Source organism: Chionomys nivalis, chromosome 3, assembly GCF_950005125.1.
Source record: "Chionomys nivalis chromosome 3, mChiNiv1.1, whole genome shotgun sequence".
Taxonomy (NCBI): Eukaryota; Metazoa; Chordata; class Mammalia; order Rodentia; family Cricetidae; genus Chionomys; species Chionomys nivalis.
Window position 1 is genome coordinate 1160125 of NC_080088.1, and position 25929 is coordinate 1186053.

At 42.4% G+C, this 25929-nt stretch overlaps 1 protein-coding gene across 1 annotated transcript in view; it reads left to right on the forward strand.

Moving 5' to 3' along the window:
* The window catches only part of Dscam (DS cell adhesion molecule), a 544090-nt gene that overhangs the window by 82901 nt on the left and 435260 nt on the right, over window positions 1-25929 (forward strand). The window contains exon 3 of the mRNA XM_057763777.1: window positions 14028-14345. Within this exon, the coding sequence (XP_057619760.1) occupies window positions 14028-14345 (318 nt within the window). The remainder of the gene's footprint in view (window positions 1-14027; window positions 14346-25929) is intronic.

The following is a 25929-nucleotide window of genomic DNA, read 5'->3' on the forward strand; positions in this document are numbered from 1 at the left end:
AAAGAAAAAAATTTCCGCCTCCTCTCCGCCTCCCTTTTCCCTCCCCCCCACTACCCTCCCCGTCCCTCTCCAGTCTGAAGAGCAGTCAGGGTTCCCTGCCCTGTGGGCAGTCCAAGGTCCTCCCCCCTCCATCCAGGTCTAGGAAGGTGAGCATCCAAACAGGCTAGGCTCCCACAAAGCCAGTACATGCAGTAGGATCAAAACTCAGTGCCATTGTCCTTAGCTTCTCAGCAGCCATAGAACCTTCATCTGGCGATGGATGGAGATAGAGACAGAGACCCACATTGGAGCAATGGACTGAGCTCCCAAGGTCCAAATGAGGAACAGAAGGAGGGAGAACATGAGCAAGGAAGTCAAGACTGTGAGGGGGGCACCCACCCACTGAGACAGTGGGGCTTATCTATTGGGAGCTCACCAAAGCCAGCTGGACTGGGACTGAAAAAGCATGGGATAAAACCGGACTCTCTGAATATGGTAGAAATTCATATTATTGATCGTCAGGTTTTGTTGTTTTCTGTTAATTGGTGTTGGAGTTTATTAGGCAGCTAAGGTATTTTGGGTCAGTAAGACAGCCCTTTAGGCTCTCTTGTGAAATTTGCTGAGATCACATTGACCTCCATTGCGGTGGTGGTGAGTTCTGCATGCCATGTCTGAAACATGCTGCTGTATAGTCCAGAGAATATTCTATGCTAGCCATTCTTCTGGTTTTGAATGAGTGAGTTCATCAAGTAAATAGCAAACCAAAGTAAATAGAAGTAGATGGATAGAAAGAAAGAAGCAAAATATCCAATTAAGTACTTAAATTTTCCGTCAGAAATCAGCTGGGAAGTCCCTTTAGGCAGCTAGTTGGAGTTTCCCATTGTGCGTCCCTGGGCAGATTAGGGGTCCCCACATTCTCTTAGGTGAGGCTTCCACATAAAAGAACAAATGGCGGAGGATGAAGATGATGTCATTTAGTAAGGCTCTCAACATCTAGCAGACACTGACTGGGGACGCTGATATCAGCTGGAGTTCCTGATTGAGCTTTCTCTCCACCGCTGACCTCCTGGCTTCTTTCTCTCCTTGCAGGAATCTTTATGCTGTGGGATAAACAAAAAGGACTTCTATTGAAAATGGTTCACCTTCTAGCTGTTCCCAAGGACATGATGTTTTTACTCTTGGGCTGTTTTGCTCTTTTCTCTGTGTCTCAGAGTTAGGAGCAGCCTATCCCCAGACAAGGGGGTTTGGAGGATGCTTCGAGATTGAAATGCTTGGGTCTGGAATGGGGGTGGGGACGTAGGCTCAATGCCAGTGTCTCAGTGAGTTCCAGCAGCATATGATGATTTGCCAATACAGTTATGTGTATATGTTCCCTGTACTCTGGCTAGGGATGATATGAATTACCTCACATTATCTACCTTCCCTGTCCAGATTCTCTTTCCCCTCTTGGTAGATTCATTACCACAGTCAAAGACTCATTGGGAAACCACCTCCAACTCTCTGCAGCTCTCTCTACATGTCCCTGTCTGTGCATTAGGATTCTTTGAAAAATAAAATGATGTGTTTCATTTATAATGTTGTATGTGTGCATGTGTGTGTGCACACACACATGCACATGTGTGTGAGTATCGTGCCTTTGGAGGCCAGCAGAGAGCATTGGATCCTCAGGAGTAGGAGTTACAGAAGGTGTGAGCTGCTTGTAAGTGCTGGGAACCAAACAGAGGTTCTCTCCAAGAGCAGTGAGTGCTCTTAACCACTGAACCATCTCTCTGGCCCCCCACACTACTGTTCTCTTAACTTAGCCATTCTGTTTTCCCCTTTGGATTGTAGGTGAAGGCTGCTTGTTTATTCCTGAACACCCAGACCTGAAATAATCACACAGAAATTATATTATTTGCAATACTGTTTGACCAATATCTTAAGCGTATTTCTATCTAGCTCTTACATCTTAAATTAATCCATTTCTATCAATCTGTGTATTGCCACATGGTTGTTGCCTACTAGTAAGGTTCCTTCTGGCATCCGGTGGCAGCTATATGGCGTCTCACTGACTCCTCCTACTCTCTCTATATATATCTCTGTTCACATTTCCTGACTGGCTTTGCTGTGCTAAGTCATTGGCCCAAAGCAGCTTCTTTGTTAATCAATAGTAATAACTCATATTCATAGCATACAGAGGGGAATCCCACATCATTGGGTTAATGTCAGGACCTCTATCAGGAATTAAACAGGTCCTGTCTGGTTTGCTGCATGCTTTCCTGCCTGTATTGCCTGAATTCACAGTCGCACAAGGCAGGATGTCAAAACTGGCTTTGAGTTTTGTTCCTGTGGCTGTTTTACCATTAGATATGGGACTCCCTGCATTGTCTGTCAGGGTCAAGTCTTCTCTAGCTCTTATTTTACAAGGAGGTACTTGAACCAGGGCTTCAGTGCTGGGGATCAGTAAGTACCATCAACATACATTAGAGTTCAGCATGCTGTTGCTGAAACATATAAGGCATGCCTCATAACCTCAGTTGGAATTACTTCTCAGACACTTGGATAATTCCAAGGCCACGATAAGACCACGGTTCATCTGATTTCAATGGTCAGATCTGGGTGACAAGGAGTTTAAAGACATTAACTCAAACATAAAGTATCTTCGAGTCTCCAAATCAGCAAAAGGTTATGCTTCCCTGACATATTTACCCAAGGCACGGTTATATTCCTTTCATTTTGTAAGACCTTTACAGAGAGCAGGATACATATCAGCTCATAAATTCTTATAAAATCAATAAAAGTATTTTGAACCCAAATGACATGTCCACTCGAAGCGAGTGCCTGTTACTTGCCTTCGTTCTCAGACATTCTCCATCTCAGAAGCCATTAACATGCTGAAAGCTCTCTGACATCCCATAATGCCCTTCTGTTCATTTCTTTCTTCTTTTAGGGAGTGTGAGAGCTCAGACAGGGTCTCACTTTATAATTTAGGCTGCTCTTTTCTGAAGGGAAACAGAAGAACTGTGGAGCTGTGTAATCAGACTTTTCTTTGGGCCTCCAACCTCCAAATAATGACACTTATACTAATTTTGAAAGCTCAGCCTATAACTTAGGCTTGTTCCTAACTAGCTCTTTATCTTATATTAACCTATATTTTTAAATCTACATTCTACCGTGTGGCTTTTACCTTTCTTTCATTCTGCACCTCATTGGCATCTCTCTGGCGTAACCTGAGAGCCTAGATTCCTCATCCTCTTCTTCTCTCTTCCTGGAAATCCCGCCTATCTCTTCTACCTAGCTATTGGTCATTCAGCTCTTTATTAAATCAATCACTGTGCCTCTTTATTAAGCTCTTTATCAAAACAATCTTCACAGTATGAACAAATATTCCACAACAGATCTAGGGAAGAGTGGAGGGGAAGGAGTGGGGGCTGTGGTCAGGTTGTATTGTATTTGAGAAGAATAAATAAAAAGACAAAAATTCAGACTGGTCAGGAACTTATTATGCAGTCCAGGCTGAACTCAAATTCATGGTTATCCTCCTGCCTCCAGCCTCCAAGGTGCTGAAATTGCAGGTGTGAGCCTCTGAATTGCTTCCATCCTTTTTTTTTTTTTTTCACCTTAATATATCGTTTTTCTGTCAGGTTTGACCCTGGTCATATTGTTCTCCCCCAATCTCTTTTGTATTCCTTTCATTTTCTGTTTGCTTAACGTTCTAAGTAGAATATAATGGTCATAGTATCACTATGTGCTGGCCCCAGTGTACAGCTAAGGGAACTATAATCAGATGTGTCTATGTGATTGGGATTTTCTCCTCTTAGCTGGCGTGATAACTTCCTGGCTTACTGCTTCTGGCCTTTTCTCCCTTTTATGCTGTATTTCCCTTCTCAAACTCTGACCTGGGAAGGTGCTCTGTTTCAAAACTTACAATGACTCTCATCTTCTAAAAACATCTTTTTTTGAGATGTAATTTGCTTGCCATAAAATGTACCAAGTTAGAGTATGTAATTCAGTGGTTTTAATCTATCCACAGATGCTTAGCCTTTAACTGCCCATTTTGAAGCATTTTTAACACCTCAGAGAGAAACCCTGCACCATTGACTGTGAATCCCTGGTCCCTTGGACCCCATTCCAGCCTCAGGAAAACCACTGACCTACATTCTGCCTCTAGAATTTCTTTTCTTGGAAACTTCATGTGATAGCAATCACATGGTCTGTGCTCTTCTGTGGCTGACTTTCAGATCTCAGTATAGTATCATCTAGGGTCAGCCACATTGTAGCTTATGTTGGTACTTAACTGCTTTTTTCCCCCCTAATTTCAAAATAACGTTCCAATGTATGTATAAACTACACTTTACATGTCAACTCTTCAGTTAATGAATACACAGATTGCGTGCACATTGGTTATTATAAGCAGTGCTGATTTGAACATTTGTCTACAGGCTTGTGTGTGGACATGTATTTTTTTTTCTCCCCAGGATGTGCCTACTGGTGTAACTACCTATTTTCTGTAGAATCAAGAACAACTCACCTAGCTTTTTTTTATCTGGATGTTCTGATATAGCCCATGACATTGGTGATGCCATGAGCCTTGATTGTTAATGTAACCAGATCTTGAACTAGCCCCAGACACTTGGCATGTGTTCAATAAGTATTTATAGAAAAGGGGAATATAAGGGCTTTAAGCTTCCAGTGGTTTTCCTGAAGGGGCCTAAAGAAACATTTCTTCACCCCAGGTAGAGAGGGTACCAAGAGACTGAAGGAAGAATTATATTCAGTTCCAGCTTGGTGAACTAGTGGGTTTATCAGCATGACTTACAGCAGCATTGTGACTCCAACGTGGCTGTAGCATGAGAAAGTCCCATTTCGTCTGTTACCTTATTTATAATCTCAGAGAGGGGAGGGGCCCCCTGAGGATCTCATAGGACACTTCCTACGGATCTTCTGAGCCTCATGACCTATCTTCTCCCTCTGTGTGGGGCTGTGAATAGACACAGTCTTGTGAGGGTCTCCTGGGGTCTTCAAAGCTACTCTGATTCAAGACAAAGGTGCTCAGTCCAGAGGAAACCCCTGGATGACTCAGCCATGTCGTGAAGTTGCTGTGGTCTGCACTATTCTAGGTTTATTTCCCTTGCTGCGGCAAATGGGGTGGGAGAGTTCACTTTGCAATTCCGGGTTACAGTCCATCACGATGTGAAGTCAAGGCAGGCACCGAAAGCACCATGTCCACAGTCAGGAGCCGAGAAAGGATCGTTTCACGGATCCTAGCTCCTGTGTTTGCTTTTTGCTTGGATTCAGCTAGTTTCTTCATTCTTACACAATCCAGGGCCCAGCCTATGAGATGGGGCCACCAACTTTCATGCTGGATCTTCTCACCTCATTAGTAATCTTGACAACCCCCAAGGACATGCCCACAGGGCAGCCTGATCTAGACAAATCCTCATTGAGACTTCCCGTGTGATTCTCAGTTTAATAAAGTTGACAGGTGAAACTGCCAAAATCAGGGACTCCCAGTTCTCTCCTGACTATGACACTCAGAGTACCAGAGTGCTACATCTGTTGTCACACAGAAAGCCATCTCCACCTCCCCTAACTTGGGTTGCTTAGTCGTGCATGCCTCTGGAGCACTCAGCAGATAGAATCCTAAGGCTTCTAGACTAATGTGTCCTAAAGAATGGCACTAGACCTGTGTGTTGTCAGGGCCTTACCCAAGACTGGTACATAGCTAGCCTCAATGAATGTCTCTGATGAGATGATTGTTATTTATTTCCTTTTCTATGAGTTCCCCCATGCACCGTGTCACCTGACCATGACTACATTTTAAGAAAGTTGAACATGGATTTGGTTTTGTGTGTGTGTGTGTGTGTGTGTGTATAACATTCTCTGTCACTGAAGCCTGTGCCATATGTGATAACGGTAGCATAGTGCCAAGTCTGCAACTGAGGGAGGATGTCTCTAGAGTCCAACCCTCTGGCTGCTTTCAGTGGGTTCCCCAGGATCTCACATAAGCTCATGCCAAACAGTCTGCTTAGCTTTCTGTTGTTTTTGACATATAGAATTCATTTGGATGCCGACTGAGCCATGAGTAGAAGTAGCCTAGATCACAGGGAGACCAGGGGTCGTTATATAGCGTGAAATTCCATTATTTTGTCTACACATGACCCCATTCAAAATATACTCAAAATATCTCTGAACAAGTCTGGGATTCTTTTTGCTCGAGGTGTGGGAGATTGCATACTTTTCCTTCCTTCCTCCCTTTCTTTCTCTCCTCCCTCATCTCTTCCTTCCTTCCTTCCTTCCTTCCTTCCTTCCTTCCTTCCTTCCTTCCTTCCTTCCTTCCTTCCTTCCTTCCTTCCTTCCTTCCTGTTCCTCTCTTTCCTTGTGTCTCACTACATAGCTCTGGCTGTCGTCCTATAACTCACTATGTAGGCCAGGTTGGCCTTAACTCACATACATCTGCCACCCTCTGCCTCTGTCTCCACTGAGCTGTGATGAAAGGTATTCACTACCATTCTTGGCTGCATAGCTTAAAGAATAGATTTATATTATTAAGAGCAGTGGAGTGAGGTAAAACAGAGATAAAAAGCCTTAAAAATACAAGGAGTGACCAGAATACTCCACATCTCTTATTTCTTTACTGGGATTAAACATTTTTAACCTTTTCTCTACAGTTATTTAAAGGATTTCACAAGCTGTCTCTTGGAATGTGGCCTTCAACAGTAAACTGTACATTTAATTGAGCAATATTTCTTATATACATTTATAGTTTCAAAGATTTTGCTATTCTTGGCAAGACTACTTTCAGTATAGGGAAGGATAAATTCAGATATGACCAAGTTTTATTTAGTTCACATTACACACAATTGAGTTGGCAGAAGATTAATGCGGGGGAAAAAATCCCCGGAAATCTGAGTGGAATTAATTAGCCCTGAAGAATGACAGTTACCACATTCCTAACAATATGTTTGGGGTAATGTCAGTTTCTTAGAAAGCTGAAATGTAAAATTATAGTGCTAGCATCCACATTTTTATTTGAGTTGAAAACTGCAATGTTGAACTACAGTCTCTGTTCTGTTCTGAGCAGATCTCTTAGCTAGCGATGATTTCCATATTCTGACTTAGGAAGCTTTACTGAAGACTTCAGTTCTGTTCAGGAGGGCAGAGTCAGGCAATCTGCTCTCTGATGAGCCCTCAGAGGATATCATTTTCACAAAAGGTGCTTTTCTCAGGAATGGCAGCTATCTTTCTATGTTGGGGTTGGGCCCCGACATCTTTCTGCCTGGCTCAGTGTTCCTTAGCCTTTCTCAGACTCAGGGTCACCAAGAGAAAGAGACATGTCCCAGGTCAGATGTCTGGAGAAGCCCAAGCCTCATGCACAAAGCCAACCTAAGACTGGGTGTTGTAGAAAGGAATCAACCGCATTATTAAAGTAACCGAGAGTCATGGGAGGTGCTGAGATTGTATGCAATGACATTTACGTGGCTCGTTGAGTGTTATGGGGAGGCAGATGAACAAAATGTAAAGCATAGATGATTTCACCTCTCCCCCTCCTGCTCACCCTTTATTAGACATGGCACTGATACACAGTATGAAAATGACTGGCTATATGATGATCTATTTGCCTAAGAAGTAGTGCTGACAGCTGAGAGCATGTCCTATGGCCTCAATTGGTCACCACCATTGGCCCCCGTGAAGCCATCTAACAGCAGTGCTTGATGGGGCTCTCCATCAGGTCTGGTGGCAGTCATGCATCTCATGATGCTCTCCAACTAATACACTGAAAAAATGTTTGCTCATGTGTGCAGATGCATGTGGTGGATGAGTGTGTGTGCATGTGTGTGGGGGTGTGCATGCCACTGAGTATGTGTGGAGGTCAGAGGACAAATTTCTATCTCTTTCCCTTGTTGGAGAGTCCCTCTTCTGTCTGTCATGCTTTGTACTGCAAATGTGCTGGCCTGTGAGCTTCCAGGTAATTTTTGTTATTTCCCTGCCATCTTGACGATGGGAGTATTGGGATCACAGATGTTTGCCACCACATCTGGCTTTTTTAAAAAAATATAAAATCTGTGATAAAATCAGGTCGTCAGGCTCATATGAGCAAGTCCTTTTACCTACTGAGCAGCCTTGATGGTCCCTACGTTAACATTTTTGAGTCAAGGTTACTACTGTCCTGGTACTTACCAGGTAGGCTATGCTGACGCCAGCAGGTTCCAGGAATCCTGTTTCCATCTCCCTAGCTCTGGGATTGTGAGCCTGTGATACCATATCTATTTTAAACATGGGTTCTGAGTATCAAACTCAGGCCCTAATGCTTATAAAATAAGCAAACACTTTACCAAGTGAACAAACCCAGCTCCAACCAGTTATCGTTGCTGAATCCAGGGTGGGTGAGGTCACGAGACACGTAGTCAGTCAGATATATTTTACAAGGGAGAAAGCCATCCTCTGTCTCTCTTGGTGGTGTTAGGTCTTTCCCAGACAGAAGGTTACAGCCCACATGGGCACCAGAAATAGGTTATTCAGTGTCTCAGTGCCCTGGAGAAGTCTGTCCCTAACCAACAGGCACCTGTCTGTCTGTATGGTACCATTGGTGCCATAGGTGGCTTCATGGTCAACATGGCACTCGTTCTCCTGGATTCTGGGTCTGTAAGCCTATATAGGTCATCTGCCATTGGTCTCTAGGAAGTGTTGGGGAGTGGGTGTGTGATGCTGTCCACCACCATGCATTCTAAGATGCACAGATTGATGACACCTTCTGATGTGTCTCATCCAGATTGTGTAAGCCTCGTGGGAGCACACTCTTATCTCTTCTTCACAGCGAAGGGTTGAGGCTTGTCTTGAACCTCTCGGTACCTGTATGTCTGCTGGGAGTTAGTCTTTCTCAGCTTCCATAAATAGTCTGTTCCCTGACTGTGAATGACGATCCTGCTATGTTTAAAATAGATGTAATTTTGTGAAACAGAAGTTTCATAAGAAAAATTCCAAAAGATTGACATATTATGAATGGGCATTGCGATGCCAAAGTGATGTGAGATGCAGCAATAGAGACAGGGTGAGCAAGTAGCATTTGTTAGATGTTTTTAGAATGCCACATGTTAGAGTTCAGTTAAATCACATCACTGCATTGCTTACTTTCTTCACTTGTTGTGACGAATGCCTGGCAAAGGCAACTCGAGGAAGGAAAGGGTTATTTTGACTCACAGTTTGAGGCCACAGCCCATCATGTTGGACTCGTCATAGCAGCAGGACTGTGAGGTGATGGTCACGCCGTGTCCACAATCAAGAAATGGAAAGACATGGTGCTCAGTCTGCTTTTGCCTTTTGATTCAGTCCAGGACCCCAGTCCATAATAGCACCAGTTATATTCAAGATGGGTCTTCCCACCTCTGTCAAAATTCTGTGGAAGCACCCTCACAATCTTGACCATGGGTGTGTCTCTTGGAGATTCCAAGCACAACCAAGTGGACAATAATTAATCACACTTACTTTGTATATAAACTTTTATAGAATAAAAGCATTCATATAATACAGTCTTGTGTCAATCAGTGAAGATGGGGATACAGTCTTGTGTCAATCAATGATGACGGGAATACAGTCTTGTGTCAATTGGTGATGATGTGGATAGAGTCTTGTGTCAATCGGTGATGATGGGGATAGAGTCTTCTGTCAGTCAATTATGGGGATACATTCTGAGATACATTCCACAATACAGTACATGAACACATGTCCTGATGGTGTTCGTCAATGGCTTGAGGTGACCTCTTAATGCAGTCAAGAAACAAGAGAAACAAGATTGTCTTAGTTAGTGTTCTATTACTGTAAAGAGACACCATAGCATTTAATTGAGGTTTGCTTATAGTTTCAGATACTTAGTCTATTATTATCATGGTAGGGGGAATGGTGGCAGCCAGGTAAGCATGGTACTGGAGAAGTAGCTGAGAGCTTTATATGCTGAGAGATCCATATCCTGATCCACAGTCAGCAGGAAGCGAGAGAGACAGAGACACACACACACATATACAGACACACACACAGAGAGAGACACAGAAATTGATGCGGAGTAGGGGGTGCAAAGCCCATGCCCAGTGACACACCTCCTCCAACAAGGCCATGCCTATTCCAGGAAGGTCATACCTCCTGATCCATCTCAGTCTGGGGGCTAAGTATGCAAATATGTGAACCTATGAGGTCAATCTCATTCAAACAACCACATTCCACACCTTGTCCCCATGAGGTTATATCATAATGTAAAATGCATTTAGTACAACTTTAAAAGTCCCCATAGTCTTTCACAGTCTCGACACTAAATGTCCAAAGTCTCTTCTGCAAGTCAAGGCAATCTCTTAACTGTAACCCCCTGTAAAATTAAAAAAGATCACATACTTCCAACATATCGTGGCACAGAACATACATTACTATTCCAAAAGGAAGGAAAGGGGCATACTGAGGAAATACTAGACCAAAGCAAGACAAGACAGAAACTCGACAGGGAAAACTCCAAATTATGTATCTCCATATTTGATGTCAAAGTACTCTCCGGCCCCCTTTCGGCTTTGTTGACTGCAACACTCTTTTCTCTCTCTCGAGCTGGTTCCACACTTGGCCTGCAGCTTTCCTAGGAAGGTTTCCCATAGCTCTGGCATCTTCAACTCTCCAACATAATCCAGGCTTCACCTTCACAGTTTCAGGCAATGGCCTTTCTGGACCTTCATGGAGGGGCACCTCTATCACAGGCCTGGCCTCAGTGGCTTTCCTTAACTGTGCAGTGAGATTCCAAAATCCTTTTTTTATATCCTTCTTGACTTTAAATGCAGAACCACTTACATGCTTGCTAGGGCTGGACCTGGCCCCTCCTCAGATTACATTTGCATTCATTTTCTTTGTTGATGGTTTCTTTCACTGTTTAAGCTTTCCTTTGATTCCTTTTCACAGTTTGAAAGCTTAGCAGGGTAATGTCTTGCCCAGAGGTTACTATTCCCTTTATTCCATATAACATCAGGCATTTATTTAATGTTTTATCCCCATGAACACAGGACTTGGCTCCAACATTACATATCCTGGTTCTCTCTTTCTCTTCAAATGGCACATTTGTCTTTGTCTTTGCTTTGCTTGCACCTTTTCATTGTAGATCTGCATAAGGGTTACCACTAATAATCATGTGATGTTGTAGTAGGAGCGGTGGGCTGCATTCCCACCCAGCTCCGCACGGCTAGCTTTACCAGAAATAATTTCATGGAAACTGTATTCATTTAAACACTGCTTGGCCCATTAGTTCCAGCCTCTTATTGGCTAACTCTTACATATTGATCTAACCCATTACTAATATTCAGTGTAGCATCACGAGCTGGCTTACCAGGAAAGATCTTAACCTGCGTCTGTCTGGAGTGGGAGAATCATGGCAACTGCCTGACTCGGCTTCTTTCTCCCAGCATTCTGTTCTGTTTACTCCGCCTACCTAATTTTCTGTCCTATTAAAGGGCCAAGGCAGTTTCTTTATTTAACCAATGAAATTAACACAAAACAGAAGACTAGACTCTCCCCCATCAATGTGACATGGTCAATACTAGGACAAGGCTGCTGCCAGGTCACACCTCATGCCTTGCTACTCACTGAAAGCCTTTTTTTCCCTGTAGCTTGGCAAAGTATGAATACAGGAAGTGGTTAATCCAATGACCTGGTTGATCATGAGTCTGGCAAATGTCATGTATCATCAATAAAGGCCCAACACTGATGGCATTTCTAGCAAGGGTGTGTAGGAAGACATTGGTTACAAAGCTAGAATCTGGAAGGAAGCCCATACAGCATCTTCAGTGGCAGGAAGACAGATATCCACACATGCAGTGTTCTTGTTTAGCTGTGATTGGAGCCACATGCATGCTTAGCCTCCCTCTGGAGTCCTGAGGCCCTGATACTAACAGGGTGTGGTCCACTATATCCTTGCATTTAGTGAATAGACTGAGTCTCGCTTGTGCAAACCAGCTCCTTGTTTTTATTTTATTTTTTTTTATTTCATGTTCATTGGCATTTTGCTTGCATTTACGTCTGTGTGAGGGTGTCAGATCCCCTAGAACTAGAGTTACAGATAATTGTGAGCTGCCACAAGGGTGGTGGGAATTGAACCCAGATCCTCTGAAAAAAAAAAAGCCTAGTGCTCCTTAACACGGAACCACCTCTCCAGTCCCATTATCTTTACAAACAGTACTAGGTCACTCATCTCAAATCATGTCCATTGAGTACTTGTAAGTAGCTGGGTACATTCATTTATCGGACTTAGTGTTTGGGTAAAGGCTACACCCCAGCCTCTGGCATCCATTTATCCAAAAAGTCTGGAATATCCAGGTGGAAATTCCACCCAAGCCCCTTCTCTGAGAGTTGCCTCAGTCCAGTCCCCTGAGAGACTCAAGACCACTCCCAAAGGGTATTAAACTGCTCTCCAGAGAACAAACACGTGGTTTTCCAGTCTTCCTTTCCTGTCTTCTCTCTGGAGAATTGGAAAGCCATCCAGAAGTGTTGGTATCCGTTATACCTGGGCCTTTTCTAATTCGGTTTAATTTGGTCTATTCAGATTATTGTGTTAGAAGAGAGGCTATCAGGGTTGTGGAAACTTTTCACTTAATACCAACTGAATTTCTAAAGCACACATCCCCACAGTCCTGAGAAAAACCAGATGAGGAAGGGCAGGCAGGTGGTGATCCATGGAGAGGACCAGCTTTGGGACCCTACACACAGGAGGGAAGCTGTGTTGACACCTTGAAACCAAAGAGGATAAAACACAAATCCTAAGAGATAGAATCTTGGTTCTGTTACTCATAGCTTCTTCCTGAATCAAGACACTCACCAGAACCTTCATGTTGTATTCTGCCTGTTGCTCCTATTTAACTTCACAGAACTGCTGTTCAGAGAGCAAGAAAAATGACACCATGGGTCCTAATGATGGTTGCCTAGAACAGGCGATTCCCACTAGTGTTCTTCTCTCTGACCTGCAGTGTTTTCTCTCTTTGAGATGCATGCCAGGGTGTGTTCTCCTCTTAAAGAGGCGGTCATCTGAGCAGCCCTGTTTACTGTAATTATACACGCTTGAATTTGGGCTCTACTGGTTGAGTTTCATAGTTTCACATACAAACACTACTCCTCATTCATTTGACATGGAGTAAAACACAAATACTCACTAAATGAGCCAAAAAAACAGATATGTATGGACTGGTTTGTAGGTTTTTTTTTTCAGTCATTCAAATAGAAATTATTTAAATAAAAAGATGAGTTAAATAATTCTAAAAGTAATGTTGTGTCAGATACACACCATGAAGACACACTTGCGGTCTCTGTAGAGAAACTTGAGATTCTGTGTATGGTCTGGCTTGTTCTAACTACATAGGCAAGGTACTCTGGTAGATTGTCTGCAAAGACAAGCATCCAGGTCAGAGCAGAGATGCAGGTGGAAGTATGAGGTGATGTCTTGTCATAGTTCTCTTTATCACTGCAAATTTTCAACAAAATGTGCATTGCTGCTATGACATTTCATTTTCTTTTAAAATGCTTTACATGACATCTTCAGTTTTTACCTTTTAAAATTGTAGCTTACTTTACTCAAAGATGGGTTTCAGTGTAGCTGGTAAAGGAAGCTTTCAGTTCTAGGCCTGGCTGTGGGACTTTAGTTCCTGTTTCTTGTTATGGAGGGCCCATTGGTAGCTGGACCCTGTGCCTCAGAGGATAGTGAAAACTGTGAGGCCCTGGTCTCCAGGAAACATAGGCTCTACTGAAGAGAAGGAGAAGGAGGAGGAGGAGGAGGGCATTCAATGCATCTAAAATTAGTACAAAATATAGCTGTGGTCACCAGTGACAGAGTATGTCATGGGGCATGCATTAAAAGGCTCTTAAGTCCACCAGAGATTGCCTGTCCGCTACATGCAGAGTATGGACATAGCATCAACGCCTTGCCTCCAAGACCCAGGCTCTCTGTAGTGGTTTGAGCAATGCTAGTCCACCTGGTCTTAGTGGAGTCCCCTACTGTTTCTCAGTGTAACCCTGAGAGACCAGAATGACTGACAGGTCTGTGTTATCTCTTGCAGTTTTCAGTGAAGAGCCCCACTCCAGCCTCTACTTTGTCAATGCATCGCTGCAAGAGGTAGTCTTTGCAAGCACGTCGGGGACGCTGGTGCCCTGCCCGGCTGCAGGCATCCCTCCTGTGACTCTCAGATGGTACCTAGCAACGGGCGAGGAGATCTACGATGTCCCCGGGATCCGCCACGTCCATCCCAACGGCACTCTCCAAATTTTCCCCTTCCCTCCTTCAAGCTTCAGCACCTTAATCCACGATAATACTTACTATTGCACAGCTGAAAACCCTTCAGGGAAAATTAGAAGTCAGGATGTCCACATCAAGGCTGGTGAGTACCCCTCTTCTTTGGGTCTACTTGGAAGGGAGGAGAATGGCAGAATGGCTGAGGACCTGGGGACCTCATCAGCTCATGTGGTTACTGCTAATGCTAGTGGTTGCAGTATTCTGTCACTAGATTTTAGTGTCCTGGGGCGCTGGAACTAAATCTAGAAAAGACTATTTTGTGAGCAGGGAAAGAAGGCTCTGTGTATATGAGTGCCTGCCATGCAAACATTAGGACCTATGTGTGTATTCTACCACCAACACACAAATAAAAAGGCCACTGTAAGCCCAGCCCTGTGAAGAATGGAGACAGAGGCTCTATGATTTCATGGCTGTCAGCCTAGTTCCAGGTTCACAGAACTGTGAAACACGGAGACAGGATGGTCTCTGTGGTTTCATAGATGCCAGCCTCGCTCAGGGTTCACAGAGAGGCCCTGTTGCATGAGGAATAAGGTAGAAAGTGATGGAGCAGGACCTGAAGCCGACCACTGGTCCTTTGCCATGAGTGCGTGTATGCATCCACATATGTCCAAATATTACACTCATGCACTCACATGAATCTAACGGTTATCAAGCCCCATGCCAACTTTATTGTATTTTTACATTATGGTATTTTGACTCGTATTTTCAGTGCCTCCTCCCTGTGTGTACTTCTATCCATTTTCTTGCTTGTGTGTCTCCTATCTCACCTGGAGGGAGAGAAAAGGGAAAGAAATCAAGGCCACTATTTGAGCAGAAAAGAAAACAGACATAACCTAAATGCATACCACAATGGAAAGAGAGTTGATGTAATAGTGTCACTTTCCCATTGATATAAAAAGGCTGTGTTTACATTCCTGATGGCATACACACTGCTGAAATGTGTCCTTTTAACAACGTATTGCATCTTTTAAAACTTATTCTTGTTACAAAGTCAGCTCTGAGATCCTGACTAAGATTCAGAGACCTCAGAGTCTTTCAGCAAAGAACAGACCACGACATCCTATGGTGGCAACAAAGCCCTGTAATGCAAACTCCCAGCTAGGAGAGTCCCGTTAGCAAACAGAATTTGGGTATCTGAAATGGTGGGGTGGTGGGGTGTGGTGGTACTGTAACACAGTGAATGACCAGGTGTGATCTTCACAGTTGTCTTGGTCAATGCTAGAAGTTAATCATCTACAGTGTCTACAGTGGGTGGGGAGGTGCTGCTGGAAGACTCCAGGGCACGAGTAAAGTCTGTGATGTTTTTGGACAGTCTGCATGTGATTACTTGAATATAAACAGTCATAGGTTCAGCAGTGACTCACACTGCCAACTCCTCAGCTCCCAAACCTGCAAAGAACATACTCTGTACTATTTTTATATCATTTAAAATATAATTGAATGTTTAAGCAAAGATGATACTTGTGTCTTATGTGGTATGTAGAAGGGAAATATCTGACAGCCAGAGCATTAAAACCTAGCATAGAGTCTGGAAAATCTAATAATACAGTAATTTTACTAAGTGTGTCATGGCATAATACCACCCTACTAGGGATGGTGATGAGTTAAAGATATATAGTATTAAATCTAAAGAAATATTAAAATAACCAGAGAGTTATAGGTAATAAGGCAACTAAGAAGGGAAATGGTAGTTTGTTTTAAAAAATGCAGTCTAAAACTTGAGATTGAATAGATGGCTCAGCAGTTAAAACACTGTTCTTGCAGAGGACCTGAGTTCTGTTCTCAGCATCCACATGGTAGCTCACAACCAACTATAAAATCTCATGTTCCAGAGGATCAGATGCCCTCTTCTGGACTCTGGTCACTTCACACACTTGTTACATATCGTAAGTGCATGTAAAACACCCATACATTTAAAAATAAACAAATATAAACAATATTAAAAAAGAAAGAAGATAGGAAAAACTAAGCATATATAAGTAATCATAAAGGAATCAGAGAGGCCAACAATGAAGTAGAAGGATATTCAATGCCAAGGTCACATGTGATTCAATCACAAGGCAGAGATTGCAAGACTGTATTCAGCACTGTGTAAGAGAAATTCCCTTGAAACAAAGACACAGAGTTTATTTTTTTGCCTGCTGCTTAACTAAATTCACAGACTATTTCGCAAAGAGATTTATTTAGCTCACACTTTTGAAGGCTGCAAGTCCAAGATAGGATGGCTGCACCTGGTGAGGGCCACTTAACCTGATAACAACTGTGGCAGAAACTTAAAGGGGTGCTACCACATGGACTAGCAACGAGTTTACATGTCAGGGCCAGGTTCATTATCAGAGTGACTTGGTCTCGTGGGAACTGACTGGGATCCCACAAGAAGCGCTTGAATCCCTTCTAGAGGCTACACCACTGATAACCCAACCATCCCCAACCATGTGACATCTCATTAAGGTTCTAACACCTGTCATCGCCATCACAGTGGGGAGGAAGCTGTTGGAACATGGACCTTCAGTGGGAACACTTTTGTCATGTCCAAGTCACACCATATAGATTCAAAATAGAAGGGTAGGGGAAATACCATAGTCATCCAGGCAAGACCAGGTAAACCACTGCCAAAAAGAGCAGATTTAGTGTTTATTGTCAAGCAAGTATATTTTCTATCTAAGAATAACACATAGTTAAAGAGGTCATTTCATAAGATAAGAAGATAACTAAGATGGTATGATAATTAAGATGGTTTTCTGCATCTGATAACAGAACAATAGAAGCAAAAACAGACCAAATAGTGTAACATGAAGGCCTGCTCATTGGGTTTTATGTCCTACCCAGTTCCCCACAACCAGCAAGCCCCAAAGAAAATCACACAGAGATCTCCATAAGATTATAAACTGATTGGTCCATTAGCTCAGGCTACTTATTAGCTCTTATAGTTTATATTAACCCATTATTCTTATCTATGTTAGCCACATGGCTTGATACCTTTCTTAGCCGGGCAGGTTACATCTTGCTTCTCGGTGGTCTGGGGCAGGAGTGCTGGAGGAAGCTTCATGCTTCCCAGAATACTCCTGTTCTCATCGCCCCGCCTCTACTTCCTGTCTGGTTGACCCCACCTATACTTCCTACCTGGCCAATCAACATTTATTTAAAACATGATTGACAGAATACAGACATTTCTCCTGCACCAAAATAGGAATAAAGAGCCCTTGAGTGAGATTACTGATCAACTTGGTCAGCTCACATTTAAATAAAGAATGGTCTGTCTAACACATACATATAATTTAACTAGAAATTAATAACAAATCTCTATGAAGTGACCAAATATGTGGGTATAAAATATGCTTCTAAATTATGTATGTCTTAGGGTGGAGAGATAACTCAAGGGTCTAGAGTGCTTCCTGCTCTTTCAGAGAACTGACATTTGGTTCCCAACACCCAGGTCAGGTGTTTTATAACGACCTGTAACTCCAGTTTCAGGGATCCAACAGCCATTTCTGAATTCTGTGGTACCCACATTCAAATTCTTAGAAATATAGGCACACATAAATAATAATAAACAATGATCTATATTTCAAAAAACACAGAAGAAAACTTAAAGTTTGCAAAATAATAGAAATTTTGAATCAACCTCTGACACAAGAAAAAGTTTAAAAGCAGGGGTTAGCAGAGCTGGAAAAGGGGCCAAGTGCCCAGGAATGTCACTTTTTAGCTCTCCTGGACTGTTTTAGGGAGGCCATTTGTTTGTTCCCAACTGCCCAGAACTGAAATAATCAAACAAAAACTGTATTATTTAAATAACTGCTTAACTTATTAGATTATGCTTATTTCTAGCTCACTCTTATCTCTTAAATTGACCCATTTCTATTATTTTATATTTTAGCATGAGACTTGTGGCCTTCCTTGCTGGCATCTTGCATCTTTTCCTCTGGCAGCTCCATGGTGGTTCCTTCACTCTGCCTACTCTCTGTATATATATAAATCTCTCAACCTGGCTATATTCTATTAATCCATTGGCCAAAGGCAGCTTCTTTATTCATTAACCAATAAAAGCAACATATATACACTGGACTTGGTTGTGATGACCTGCATCTGACCTGCATCTGATCTGTAAGATCATGTTTTGGCAGGGGGAGGGACTCATAAGACCCCACCTGTCCTGAGAATCTATTGGCAGTTAAGAGTTACTGGGGGAGAGAGAGATACATTTTCTTTAGTATTGTAGCCACTGGGAAGAGGCTCCTGTTTCTGTAATAACATCGTACATTCCTGTAAGCAACCTAAGTGAAATGCATTGGGTCACTAGGGAAATAAAACACCCAAATGTGTAAGGGAGATGGGAAAAGTAGGGACTAAGACAAGGGAGTATAATAGAATGAATATGAGCAAATATATCATATGCATGTACGAAAATGTAATGGGACCCATTAATGTGCATATTAATATATGTTAATACAAATGTTACTAAAATAATTGGGATCTTACCAAAACAATACCGAATGCACAGCTCTGAAATCTATGATATTACATGTGAAGAGAGATCATAAAAGACGATCTCAGTTTCCATCTTAAATATAAAGAGGAAATTAGAAATATAATCAAAGAAAACAAAGGCTTGAGTAGAAACAAAGAGAAGATGGTTTGGAAGCATCAGAGGATTCCATGGAATTAGAAGTGGCTTCTTTCAGAGGAGTTGATAAAATGTATACACTGCTGGTCAGATGGAAGAAGAAAATGAGAGAGGGTTCAGTCTCAATATTAAGACTAGAGGAAGTGATTTCTCTACACTGGGAAGGGCATCCACACATGTTTTAGAAGTGTTAAAATAATTATGGGTGAATATTAAGAACAAATATATATCAATAAATATAACAACATTTTTGAAATGAACAATTACTTTAAAGACTCAAAACTAACTTGAGAATTAAAGAATTGAATTTGTGGATAAAAATTTCCTATGATAAAATTTAAGGATCATATGACTTTAGTTTGACATCTAATAAATATTAAAGACAGAAATAATAAAAATTCTAAGGTGATTATTCCTGGAAATTGAACAAGAATTAATATTTCCTCAAGTCATTTTAGGCTAGTATTACTCTGATTCAAATATGAAACATATATTGTGAGAAAATACTATAAACAAGCATCTGTCAAATGTTGATATAAAATTTCTTAAACCTTTAGCAAATTGACTCAAATAATATATAAAAGATACTTCATGCAAAGAGCATCTCCAGAAGACAAGGATGGCTTCAGATTTGAACATTGATGAGTTAATACACTCTATTGCCATATTAAAAATGAAAACAAGTAGATCATTCCATGTGATGCAGAAAATTATTTTAAAGTTCCACATCTCATGATTAGCAAGCAGAAATCTCAGAAGACTTGGAGTAAGTGAGAGTTTTCTCATTCTAACAAAGGCATAAACCCAGATCTGCTTAAGGTCAAAAATGATGGTCAAAGAGGAAATGCTTTCCCATAGGTCAGGAACAACACCAGGTTCTGTTTTGACAGTCTCTTCTTTGGAAGTTGTAGCCAGAGCAGTGTGACAAGAAAAGCAATAAAATGTTGCAAAGACTGAAGTTTTGGATGGGGACTGGATTCAGTAAGCAAAGTTTGCTATGCAAGAATGAAGACAGATATTGGGATTGCCACCGCATGCCCAGTGGGTCTGGCGGCCACTCGTAATTCAGCTGGGAAGGTGAAGTGGAATCTCCACTGCAGGCTTAGCTCTGGGCTCAAGTAGGGACCCTTTCTTGATTAATCAGACAGTGAGAGATTGCAAAACATTCCAGATGTCAACCTCAGGCCTCCACATGTCTGTGCACACACATGAACATATATCAAACAACCACATACATACATACAATACACCTTACTTTCTCTCCCCAATTAAAAAAATTACTCACACTTCTTTGTCAATATAATTATGAATGTGGAAAAGTCTAATATGATCCATTAAAATAAACTACTGGGGCTAATAAGTAGGTCTGTCAAAACCATGGTATTGAGCTCAACACACAAACAACCATTAGACAATTAATAAGTACTATTTACAATAGAATCAAAACCAAGCAATACTTAGGAAAATATCTCACCCTAAACTAGAAAGAATATTACATATAATTCCAAAAGCTTGCAGCAACTAAAGGAGACAGAAATAAAGGGAGAAATAATTTTTTTTTCATGAGCTAGAGAATTGTTTTTAAGATATCACCTCTTTCCAAAATGCCTATGAATTCAAGAGACGTCTCAAGTGGCCCAGAAGGCTTTTGAGAAATAAAAATCAAGTTGATTCCAAAACACATATAGAAACATACAGGATATAGAATGGGCTAAGCAATCTTAGCAGTGAATAATTACTCAGGGAAGCCAACACCATTTATTTTAATACTTATTGGAAGGGTAATGATTATGAGTGAAAAGTAGGACAGAAATATGGACAAAGATGCCCAGGTACTCCAGCAATAATGGCCCGTTGTCTTGATAAATGAGGCTGATACACTTGTGTATCCATACATTAAAAGTTAAGGGTTGACCCAGGCCTTCAACACATGTTTAAACCAGCTAAGTGATTCCTGGATCTAAACACCAAGCATCAGTTATGAAAATCACTGGGTAGAGATGGCAGGAGCTATGTGAATTCTTGTGTGAAAGACTCTTTTAGATGTGACTTTACCTGTTACATAATCTTAATAGATCAGCTTTCCCACCAGGAGCTGGACATAGACGATTATGCCAGCAGCTCGTGGCTGTCAGGATGGGTGACCTCACCACTGGTGTGCCAAGTGATCACTGTGGAATGAGGGCTCTGAGCTCTTTTGAGAGTCCAGCTTTACCTTGTCATTGTCCCTGTATCCCCAGGAGTATGACATTAAGTAACAAAGACAAGGTGACAGAAAGACCACAAAAGAAAGAAAATTGTACATTTTAATATCTTTATATTTTAAAAATATTTATTTTACTTTTATTCGCATGTTTATATGGGTCTGTATATATATGCATTGTGCACAGGTGCCAGTGGAGTCCAGAAGAGGGCATCAGATTCTCTAGAACTGAGGCTACTAGTGTGAGCTGCCTTGTGAGTGCTGGGCACTGAACCCAAGTCTTCTAGAAGAGCAGTCAGTGCTCTCAACTGCTAAGCCATCTCTCTAACCTTATATCTTAATACCTTTTAACTGAAACCCCAAATTTCCTTTTTATCTTGGCCCCAGAAATTGTATTGTTAACCTTGATCAACTTTGAATTAAATCAATTCTTGGAGTAAAATGTTTTTTTTTTTAAATCATGTTTCAAAGGGGTGCTGCCTATTAGAGACGTATGTCTGCAAAGGAGAGAGAGATGCATCCCTTCCAATCCTCTTGTTCTGCAAGTCGTCTTGGTTTGTCCTTAGGTAATCACTACAGTCTCTTTCTTCTGACACCTAACTCCACACCTCATTTGGCTGGTGGAAGACATAGTGGTGTGGAGGTGTGGCAGCCCTTGGTCAAGATCTGTAGCATCTGCATTAGTTACTCTGAGCCTGGACCTGCAGCCTCTGGAGTGCCTGGTGATTGGCACCATGGCACATAAACAAGACTGTGCAGTCCTGAGATTATATTGGGGCCCAGCACTGAGCCAGCGATGGGTTGCTGGAACTTGGTCTGCACAGATGTGGAAGGGGTTCTGAGCTGCAAAGGGGGTGGATGGAGGAACTCCATTGCAAGCCCACATTGTGCACTTGTTTTCTCTGGACTCCCTGTGTACCGTTCCCTCACAGCTTGTCTGGGGTCATATCCTTAACCCTAATCTCTCTGAGCTCCTTCTAGGGAGAACCCAACTTAGTACAATTGGTCATCCACAGACTTGACTTCTCAGGAGGTCACTGGAGCAGATGCAGGGTTGTAGGTAAGGAGAGACAACAGTATTTACTGAGCGTTTGCTATATGCCTGTGTTATAAATCTCTTCAGTGTGTGTGTGTGTGTTCGTTCATCAGGGTATATGTACATGTATGCTTTGCAGATGGATGTTAGGTGTCTCAATTGTTTTCTAACTTATTTTTTGAGACAGTCTCTCACTGAACCTACTCTGTTAGGCTGGCTGCCAGTGTGCTCTGGGTGTCTTCCTGTTTCCTTGTCCCTATCTCTGTATGGGTGCTGGAGATCTGACCTCAGGTCCTCTGGTTTACCAGTCAACCCTCTACTGGTAGAGCCACCTCCCCAGCCGCTATGATGGCTTTTAGTTGGATTGTTGGTCTTGAGAATGAATGATATGGGGAGGTATTTGGATACAAGGTATTTAGTAAACCAAGTGACATTGCTGATTTAGGACCTAGAGTTGAACTTAATAGGGGAGAGAAACAAGAGTCACAGAGACTTAAAATCATGACTTTCAAGGTAGCTTTTGCACTAGAGAGGCCAGTAGGTGGCTAAAGAAGAAAAGTCACTCCACAGTCTATGTGCAGGTCTTCCAGGAGCTGAGCCTTGACCGAAAGGGTCACATTAACTAGGCTTCAGTTGTTTGCCTGTGGCCCTGAAACTCAGCCCTAAGGAACAGTCTTGGACACTGTGATGGTAGATTTATGTCAATGTGACGCAAGCTATAGTTATTTGAGAGGAAGGAACATTGAGAAAATGCCTGCATGAGATCAGCTTTGGGCATCACTGTAGAGAATTTCCTTAATTAGCGATTGATGAGGGCCTGTTGTGGGTGGTGCCATTCCTGGGCTGGTGGTCTTGCGTTCTATAACAAAGCAGGATGGGCAGGCTATGATGAGCAAGCAGTAAGCAGAGTCCACCCCCCACCCAATGTCTTCTACATCTGTTCCTGCCTCCAGTTTCCAGCCCTGGTGGGGTTCCTCTCTTGGCTTCCTTCCGTGATGGACTACAATATCTAAGTAAAAGCCAAATGAACCATTTTCCCCAAAGTTGCTTTGGTCATGTTGTTTCATTGCAGCAATAGTAACCCTAACTAAAACTTGGGACCAGGATTTTGGGGTATTGCTAGGACAGACCTAACCATGCATTTTGGGGAGTGTTGTAGAAGGATTTGGAACTTTAGGATAGAAAAGCCACTAAGCATTCAAGCCTTGATGAGGTAATTCTCTGGGAGTATGGAAGATAAGAATGTTGAGAGAAATTCAGAGGATGGAGTCTTTCACTTGCTTGTGAAGTTCCAGAAGGAAGTTTGAGTCTTTTAAAGACTATCAGGGCCATTGCATAGTTTGAATTAGGAATCTGTTGTTATGGTTACCTGGGCCTGAAGAGTCAGCTGTGCTTAACAAGATACCAGAACCGTTGAAGAGAAACTACTTCATTACTGGGACAATAGATGCTGGTCAGCTGAAGTTGAGAAATTAGCAGTGATTAAGAAGAAACCAGCATCATTGAGGTGAAATCTTCCTCAGAGTCAGCACATTCAAGCTATGTTTAGAGGTAGCCAAGGTTGTCCCTCATGCTAGCCGCCAAACTTGGTAATATAAGAGTGCTGGTTTTGAAGGCACGAAGGGGGTCATGGAGCACAACAGAGGTTTGGCACTGTCAAAAGCCAGGAGAGGCTGTTGGTGAAGGTTCAGCCTCAGTAACATTTGAAAGCCCAGAATCAAAGGGGTCACACAGAGAAGCTGAGTTGGGGCACCATGAAGAGAGACCCAGGAGAGGTGATTGGTGTAAAAGTGCATCCAAGTTGCAAGAGAAGACCCCAGCAGTTCAGTTCAGAGAAGACCCCAGCAGTTCAGTTCAGAGAAGACCCCAGCAGTTCAGTTCAGAGAGGACCCCAGCAGTTCAGAGAAGACCCCAGCAGTTCAGAGATACCAGTACCGTGGCACAGCTGCCAAGAACAGCAGTTAACAGGTGGAGTGGAGGCTGCCAGAGCTTCTGAAGACAAGCTGTGTGTGCTGCAGCAGGTAGAACTAGAACCTTGACCCAAACCATGTGGAGGAGCACGGAAGATCACGAATGAATCCCAGCCATTGGGCATCGAGTCATTTACACAGTTGAGGTGGCACTGCTTTGGTTTAATTGTGACTATGCCCTGTTCTTCCTTCTTGAAGTAAGAAAACATATAATTTGTTTTTGATTTTATAGGTGAGATACTTTAAACTTTTAAAAATGAGATTTCTGTTTTTTACAGAGACTTTAGATTTTTAAATGAGAAAATTTCTGAAGTATTTGAATTTCTAAGGCTGTGTGACAATTTCAGACTGTAAAATGTTTTATATTATGTTTTATCAATATTAATATTAATCAACAAGAAAGGAAAGGTTGTGGCTTAGCTGTTATGTGTCTGTGTGTCAGGTTGACAAGGGGTCAGTTTTGCTGACTAGATTTATGTAACTTGACACAAACTATGGTCATCTGAGAGGAGGAAGCCCCAACTGAGAAAATGCCCTCTGTAAGATTGGGAGGTAGGCAATCCTGTAGAGTTTTTCTTAATTAGTTATTGGTTTGGGAGGACCCATCCCATTTTGGCCGGTGCCATCTCTGGCTGGTGGTCCTGGGTTCTATAAGAAATCAGGCTAAGCATGCCAGGATGAACAGTCCAGTAAACAGCACCCTCCATGGCCTCTGCATCAGTTCCTGCCTCCAGAACTTTGCCCTGCTTGAATTCCTGTCCTGACTTTCTTCAGTGGGGGACAGTGATGTGGAAGTGTAAGCCCAATTAACCCTTTCCCCAAAGTTTCTGTTGGCATGGTGCTCCGTCAGAGCAACAGCTAAGACACACAGGCTGTGAAGATGCTGTTTGTGTCTCCATGGTAGCATTTTCCTCTTTCTGACTGACATGTAATTAGGTCCCTTGACTTGATTTCTAGTAAACATTTCCATTTGTGATGTGTGATGTATTATATGTGAAGCTGAATGTCCTAAAGGTCTGAGGAAATTGCCCCGTTCCAAAGAACGGCAAAATAGGAGACTCAGATACTTACCAGGCTCCCAGGAGCTCCCGTCTCTCTCTCCTTCTTGTCCACTCACTTTCTCTCCCATCCCCACCCCATTGTCTCCTCTGTCTGCTGCTCTCCCTGATGCCTGAGTTTTCAATCATTACAGAGTTCTATCTGTTCACTCTTAGCCCCTTTCCAAGTTGAAAAGGAGACCTCAACTCTTCCTAGGCTCTAGGCATTTGCTCACCTGGTCACAATGATGTTTCTGAAAACAAGCATTTGGCTCACCCACTTGTGCCCCAAGGACCTCTTGTAGTAGGCATGGATATTATACGCTACCCAGAGCTTCAGATCCCGCCATACTCAGAGGAGGTCCAGGATCTCAAAAGAGTCTTCAAGTTGAAAGGATATTTCTGGTTGAGAATAGGAATAAAGAAATTCTCCAAGCTGAGAAAAAAGTGACCCAATATGAATGTGTGTGTGTGTGTGTGTGTGTGTGTGTGTGTGTGAGAGAGAGAGAGAGAGAGAGAGAGAGAGAGAGAGAGAGAGAGAGGAGCTACCTCAGTGGGTCACAAGATAAAATGTTGATATGGAAAGGGAAGCAATGATAAGGTCCAAGGTTGATGGGGGTGGGAGGAGGATAAAGGAAAGTATTCCAGAAAGTAAAGCAATGCACTGATATATTTGTATTATCAAAGAAGAAAGAGTAAGCTGGTTGAGAGTCAACAGTTTTATCAATGCTGTGTCTTCTATGAAAGCAGTCAACATGTCACTGCTGACTTCCTTCAGCAGTCAGTCCCTTTTTAGAGA